The 7,740-nt window shown below is 45.1% G+C and overlaps 1 protein-coding gene across 1 annotated transcript; it reads right to left on the reverse strand.

The window, feature by feature from the left end:
- Positions 1 to 12: 12 nt before the first annotated feature.
- LOC129385061 (uncharacterized) lies at positions 13 to 6,670 on the reverse strand. Its single transcript, XM_055070975.2, has 4 exons — positions 6,407 to 6,670; positions 4,772 to 4,930; positions 2,642 to 2,740; positions 13 to 580 (listed from the first exon to the last, which is right to left on the reverse strand). Exons 2-4 carry the CDS (start codon positions 4,916 to 4,918, stop codon positions 518 to 520), a joined length of 309 nt encoding a protein of 102 aa, XP_054926950.1. The 5' UTR covers positions 4,919 to 4,930; positions 6,407 to 6,670; the 3' UTR covers positions 13 to 517.
- Positions 6,671 to 7,740: the final 1,070 nt, after the last annotated feature.

Here is a 7,740-nt window from a genome sequence, read left to right on the forward strand (position 1 = left end):
CAGCACGTCCACAGGAGCTTTACGCTCGTCTCAAGCCACCGCACGCACGCGAACACTGCGCGTGGCCTGCCCCGTAGGGGAGCTGCGCAGTCGAGACTCGTTGCATGAAAGGAGAGATCACTTAGACGCACGACGCACGAACGTACGTCCTTGACGGAAAGGAGTATTCAACGGGTGGTGAAATAGGGGAATCCGGTTTAACTCTCGTGGCGCAACCACGTTTTTCTTTCTTTCTTTCTTTCTTTCTTTCTTTTCTTTTCTTTTTTTTTTTGACAGAGCACGTGACGCACAATCTCATTCGTAATCGGGTCGGATATTTTGAACTGAGGTAAGAAGAAAACACACACAGACACACCGGTGCACTCGTAATTTAAATAATTCGAATCTGTTCAGTATGAGTCGTAAGTGGGAGTTTATTTTTGTCAATTTTTCCACATAATGTACAGCGCGTATGATAGTAAATGTCAATGAATGTGTTTGCAGAATAAGGCGTGGCTTATATGGCGACCGCCGAAATCTACATTTTGGATCCACACATTGTGAAGACGGACATAAGTGCCCCCAGAACCAAGGAAAAGCTCTGTGGAAGAAAGAGAAAGACAAGATTACGACACAGGCAGTGAAAATTCTAACTTTCTCTTGAAATAATTGGCATTATACTCGTGCACAACGTGACGAACGGTTGAGAAAATTGAACAGTAAGAAGCTATATAAATATTATACCCAATGTTGAAAGACCAGCCAATCTTATTCCCAGGCTGGAATAAAATACTGATAAGCTTTTTCGATCGTTTTCGGCTCTAATTATTTGCAATAAGTATTTCACATCGTTTTCAGGTCTAATTATTTGCAAAGATGACGAGCAGATCTTTTGATAACATAGGTGGAGTGCCACCCAAAGCAATATACAAGGACTGTCCTGAAAGTAATGTCAGTGAATTTATTGTGAAGCGACTGTGCGTCGGAGCGCGGTCTAACCGATTGAAACTGACAGTGGGGGAACTCAGCTAAGCAGCGCACCGTCGCTCAGTGTGCTCCGAGCATCGGAAAGTGTAGGACGGGCCTGTCCGTGCGAAATATTGTGCAAGCAAAAATACAGCGCTCGTTAGAACAAATATTTGCGATCAAGTTTTGCGTGAAACTTGGCAAGACCATTGCAGAAACTGTTACTGTGCTCAAGACTGCTTACAAAGAACATGCCCTGTCAGATCGGCAAGTGTTTCTATGGCACAAGGCCTTTGTGGAAGGCCGGGAAGAGGTCGACGACGATGACCGCGCCGGAAGGCCATCCACGACCACCATGGCAGACAATGAATCGCGAGAGAGGGAACTGTTGAACGGAGACCAACGATGAAGTGTTCGCTTAATGGCCGACATGTAAAACATTCCGAAAACTCAAGTTCATGAAATCGTTACAAACGATATCGGCATGCGGAAGGTGTGCGCAAAAATGGTTCCAAAAGTGTTCACTGACGACCAAAAGTCACGCCTCGTTGAAACGTGCCAAGAAAACCTTGACATGTGCAAACGTGATCTAAAATTTTCGGACAACGTCATTACAGGTGACGAGACTTGGATATTTTAATATGACCCGGAGACCAAAAGGCAATCCTCGGAGTGGCACACACACTCGTCCCCTCGCTAGAAGAAAGCCAGGATGAGCAAATCAAAGATCAAGATCATCCTGATCGTTTCTTTTTTTACATCCACGGACTGGTTCATCACAAGTTTGTAGAACCTGGAACCACTGTGAACTCCAAATTTTATGTGGAAGTCCTCAAAATAATGAAACACACGGTTCAACGCATCCGGCCGGACACCGCAGACAACTGGAAGTTGCACCACTATAATGCGGCTGCCCACAGTGCCTTCATCGTCACCGAACACCTGGTTAAAGCAGAGGTACCAACGATCCCCCAGCACCCGTAGAGCCCGTACTTGGCTCCCCCCGACTTGTTTCTGTTCCCCCCCGCCCTCAAAACACCCCTGAAAGGCAAGCATTTTGGGACGATGGACGGGCTCAAAGCAGCTTGCACCGCAACATTAAAGGCCATTCAGGAGGAGGACTACCGCAACGCATTCGAGAGCTGGAAGTCTCGCTGTAGATGATGTATTGACGCAAAAGGAGAGTATTTTGAAGATTTTTAAACCCTTGTAACGATAAATTCAGTAAATTATTTTTAATGGCCTTACTGACATTACTTTCCGGACAGACCCTGTATGGCAATAAAATCTTTGCAAGTGCAGTATTTGGCGCCGATGTCGGTAAATAAAGCGTAATAAACGAAAGATAGATACGTTTGCCGGGTTCTTAGCATGTTGTCGAGCTTGAGAAGGTTAAGTTATATCAATATAAAGTTTAAAGTAAAAGTGTTTCTTGGTTGAATGACACGCAGCATTGCAGTCACCGCAGCAACATAATTGCGCAAAACTGATGATAAGACGTGTTTTCAATTATTCGTAGCATTAGTCAAGTACGATAGTCAATCAGTAAATGCTGACAACAGCCGCCCGAACACTGTCGTGCACATGTGTTCTGTTCCTGACTAGTCGACGCAAGCTATAACTTCCACAGAGGATCAATGTTTTACCCAGCCAGGAAATGTAAAGGCGCGAGGGCTGAAGCCAAAGAGACACGTACGCCGATGAGAAGGCTCAGGAAGCCATCGTAGCCTTTGGAGAGGACACCGACGCCACCAGCGAGAAAGAAGATGGAGCCCGAGCCGTAGTACAGCACCGACTAAGGAAGACAACGCGCGGACTGTGTTAGGTCGCGCATTCATTGTAGAATTTGGCAAAATAATGTAGAATATGCGTCTCACGCTACTCTCTGTATATAATATTAAGGAATTGTGAGCCTCAAATTCATTGCTTTTTGCACAGTACAAGGACATTGGCAGCAGTTCAAGACTGTGAGGCATTTGAGATGAAAGTCGGACCAATTGGTATTGGTTCTCTTCGGAACAGCTCGAAAGAACGATGATGATTGTGTGTGTGTGTGTGTGTGTGTGTGTGTGTGTGTGTGTGTGTGTGTGTGTGTGTGTGTGTGTGTGTGTGTGTGTGTGTGTGTGCGCGCGTGTGTGCGTGCGTGCGTGTGTGCGTGCGTGCGTGCGTGTGCGTGTGTGTGTGTGTGTGTGTGTGTGTGTGTGTGCGTGTGTGCGTGTGTGCGTGTGTGCGTGTGCGCTTGTGCGTGCGTGTGTGTGTGTGTGTGTGTGTGTGTGTGTGTCTACCCTTTGAAACGGGTGGATGGCTGTAGCTGATGCAATATATGCACATAAACAAACAGATGAAGTTAGGCATTGTCCCTATGGTGTCACTGCAGACTACCTGCATACACATAGCACAAAACCTCGTCTTAACAAAAATAACAAGAAAGGGAAATGAAGAAACATTGTCATGGACAGAAATGCACAGTCGCTACGAGGTCCCCAAAGAGACATGACGTTCAGCGCGCACACACAACCACATAACGTTTCCCACGAGCACACGTAACTGCTATCGTCGCGTTTTCATCAACCATTTGCGGAGCCTAGATGGATGGATGGATGGATGTTATGAGCATCCCCTTTGGAACGGGCCGGTAGGTTGCACCATCACGCTCTTGCTCTTGTACTGCCTAATGCCCTACCTAGTTTACAAAATAAAAAAAAAAAGACTATGAAAGACTATGAACTCCAACAACCAAATTTTCTGATCCCCTATTCCGAACTTTGTTTTTATACGTTTCCATTTTTTGTCGTTTTCCTATTTTTCTTCCACCAATCTTCCAATCGCCTTTTACTTATCTCTATTGCGGACATGTGTACTTTTCCACTGCTCTCGCTAAACCCAAGGGATTCAAGGAGGCCAGTGATGCCTAAATCGACGTCAGACGTCTTCACATTCTAAGAAAACATGCTCCATTGTTTCCCAAGCTTTACCGCCGCAAGCACATGCTCTTTCTTTCTTCTTATATCTCGCTTTATAGGTGCGTGTTCTAAGGCATCCCGATCTCGCTTCGAAAAGTAATGAGCTTCCCTTTGAGTTATCGTAAATTATTTCTTTCCTGATTTCGTTTTTTCTCACTTAAACAGCACGGCCGGATTTCGTTTTTGCCTCTCTAAAAGCCTACAGCACCGTCTCGTGTCGCCTTTCTATAGTCCATCCCGTTCTCTTGTATCGTCCAGAAGGGCAGCTGCGGGCACCATGCCCCAACACGTCCCGCGAGGCAAGACTATTTATCATATTGAGAACGCGATAGTGGAAGTATTAAAATGACTGAAGTGAGTTTTCATGTACCTAAAAAAATAACAGTGGAAAGAACGAAAGGAGATGTGATCAGAGAAATATAGGTAACACAAGAACTATAGTGAAAGAGGTCGGTGTCTACAGAAATAACCTTTGTGAGCTGTATTTTATTCATCTGTGCTTGAAACGCAAGAGAAAAGATACTTTTAAAGCCGTAATCTGATTTCCAAACTATAGATTGAAGAGCCTAGTTTGAGTTCGCAAGCGGTCGGAACATGATGTGAAAGTTTTGAGAGCTGCATTGCATAATACAATTTTATCACGTGTGCTTCAATAAAAACTGCGGAAAACATTTTTTGAAATAACTGCTCGCCAAATACTTCATTATAGGAAGCTGTAGTGATGTATTCGGCGCAGCATACATTCACCCTGCCTTGCGCACAAAAAGAGTGAAAGTATTCTTCATCGGGGAGGACAAGAAATCAGCCGTGAGCAAGGCAGCACAGCCTTATAAGAGTTGGAACCCAAAGCAGCAGCTGCTCACAAAGACCGTGGTTGTGCTGTCGACTGAGCTGAAGAGGCTGTGCACCGCCAGGTAGACGCCCACTAGTGAGTAGGTGAAGCTCAGGTAGCACAGCCACATGTAGACGCCGGAAGTGTTGCTCGTGGTATGCAGCAGTATGAACAACATCGCTGAGAACAGCTGGAGAAGGAAAAGTGATGTCCTTGTTCAGCGAAAGCGGAACGCAGGCGCGTGGCAAGGACATTTGCGTAGGACAGTAATATGCCAGCAGTTAGTGCTGCAGAGAATAACGGCCGAAAGAACTCTGGCCTCCCGTAAATAAGGGCACATACGCAGCTATCTTGCATCTTACAACAGAGACGGGGACAACTGAAGGTCCCGTAAATGTTACTAAATGTTGCAATTGAGCGCCCTCCCAGGATGGGAGCAATAGAAACTGGTGATGACGATTTCTAATAGCACTCTATTTGAAACGGGGGCTGCCAGAAATGATAACCTAGCCTGCTTGAGCTGAACCTGTTTTACTGCGTCTATTGGTGTCTATCATTTTTGCCTATGTCTACATTACATTCATTCTCTTCATCAAAATCTCTATATCATATTGTAAATGTATAATGACTCCAGCTCCACTTCTTCCTTCCTCCTTTCAGTGGTTCTCTAAACGTCGCTTGCTTTTCTTGACTGCTGACCAGTTAACGCTCCAATCAGCTTGGAACCCCAGTGCTTTTGAAATGTGGACGTTCCCTGGGGTCCCGGCTGGGCGAATACCTTGGCATTCCATCACAATGTACTGAGTCGTCACTGCATATTCTTTTTTCTGCAGCAAATGCATGCATGCATCATCCTGCATCGTCTAGCTGCACATTGTGAAAAAAAATACGAGGCCACTAGGTAAAGAAAGGACAGGACGAGCGCTGTCCTTCTTTACCTTGCGTACTACGTACGACCGGTACCTGCCAATTCAGACAGAAGCAATCGCGCAGCCGGTGGCTTGTAGACGAGAGATGTCTTGATGCGATGCCTCACGAACTCGACACAGCCGGTAACACTTGTGGACACTAACTATGCCACAAGTTCTTCATTGACTTAGCCGCTTAGTTCATCTCAGTGTCATTTAAGAAGTGGACCATCTTTAATGAATGTACACAAGAAGTGTCGTCATACATAAAAATGATTTGAACGAATGTCACCACAAAAAAAAGGATAGAAAAAAAGAGATAATAAAGGAGTGCGGAGCGCTGAATATGAACAGTGCTATGAGAACTAAACACACGAACATCAATATACGTATGTTTACTTAGGCTAAAGAAGAGCCGCAAAGGTGAATAATTGGATAGCTTCAGGAATCCTGGTAACCAAGCATGCGGCTGTGAATTAAAAGTTGTGTTCTTTGTCAACTCGAAATAGCTTTCTACGTGGGTGCCACGACGTAAATATATTCTTGGGCTGGATACGTCTCGATATCATTTTCTGTTGCTGTTGTAACGAAAGCACTGTACGGAGATATGCGAAATTCCTAGAAAACGATGGCGCTTAAGTAGCGTAAATTTCATTTGGCATATGGCTTGCTTATAATATTTAATCTGAGCGGGAGGCAGCATGGAGGTTTCCATTATTTATTTAGCTCGACAAAATCAACACGAAATCTTAGCTCACCGTGACAAGAGTGCACGCAATTCCTCTTCTCGAGCAAAAGTAGTCGAGGTTGAGTTCTACGCCTCCCTGCAAGTCATTCAGGCGGCGTTAGAAATCCGAATCAGCACACAGACATGGCCGGTCGAGTTTATGCAGCTTCTAACTTGCCTACCGTATTATTTCACTGATTGCTTCTTCTATAGATCGGTAAACCAGGTGAGCGCTCGGTCGCCAAAATCTCTTTCGGCCATGCACTCTCTCGAACTTCGCAGGCTGACGTCCACTCATAGGTACGTATATATGCGCATGTTCTCCCTCACACCCATTCACATTCACCGGCAGTCAGTCACTCGTGCTCACGCTCCAGCCCTTTCCCTCCACCAGCACCTCAGGTTGACTCTCACGTCTTCCAATCTGTTGCAGGCAACCACTCCCTTACATACACACGTCCACGTCACACACTCAGCGACACTCGCCATTCACGCCCGCTCACACGCACAGGTGGTAACCCATATGCACGTACTCGTTCACTCACAGTCACCGGCGTTCACTCGCGTCTGCTCTCGCGTCCGCTTACAGTCGCACCAGAGAAATAAATGTGACCGAGTACGAGTAAGGCATGAATAAGTATGTTGACCTAATTGTTGTTTCAAATATTGCGTTAACGTTTGCGCATCCACCGAAATTATAATTTATCAGAGCAACTTTTCAAGTTTTATCGACACACTGCTTGCGTGTATGGACTCGTACAAATTTGTTTAAACGGCTTACGAATACTGTGTGCTCACGCACGTATCTTGTGCGAGCCAACAATGGCGAAAGCTTTATTCCGTACTTGCAAGTGATGCGTCTATCATATCAGCACTCCACCAGATGAGAATTAGTGTTGTCGCGGATGCACTGAAAGAAGGGAAGCTATAATGGAAGACCCAATGGAAGCTTCAGTTTTTCCAGCCTGTTAAATGAGGTCAAAGCCTTCAATCCCGCCCATAAATCTTAAGAAACATTAGTATACTGGCAGTAATATTAACTAGCAAGGTTTCGGCTTACCTTGCCCATTCTTCTCGCTGTCTGGATTTCTTCTTTTTCCTTTTGTTAGCGGCACCACCTGAAAAGGTAATAATGGTGCGCCCTCTCACTGCTACCCCTTTTGCCTAATCTTCTTTAAAATATTTAAAAATTACAATATATAGCGATATTTCGTTATCAAGCGTGTTCTCTTGCTTGATTTTTCCTGAATTTTGCTATTTGTAGCTATTCATTCAATTTCCCATTTGTGCAGCTTTATCTTTGGAAGTCCTGGTTTTTCTCCACCTCAATATTGCTTTCAGAAATTACATCAAGATTGCCTTCAA

The sequence above is a fragment of the Dermacentor andersoni genome, chromosome 5 (assembly GCF_023375885.2).
Source record: "Dermacentor andersoni chromosome 5, qqDerAnde1_hic_scaffold, whole genome shotgun sequence".
NCBI lineage: Eukaryota > Metazoa > Arthropoda > Arachnida > Ixodida > Ixodidae > Dermacentor > Dermacentor andersoni.

Coding starts and splice junctions, on each gene's coding strand:
- LOC129385061 (XM_055070975.2), bottom strand. CDS start 4,918: ATGTTGTTCATACTGCTGCATACCACGAGCAACACTTCCGGCGTCTAC. Junction 2,741..4,771: donor ACAGCACAACCACGGTCTTT/GTGAGCAGCTGC, acceptor TGTCTTCCTTAG/TCGGTGCTGTACTACGGCTC. Junction 581..2,641: donor TCCTGAGCCTTCTCATCGGC/GTACGTGTCTCT, acceptor TTTCTTCCACAG/AGCTTTTCCTTGGTTCTGGG.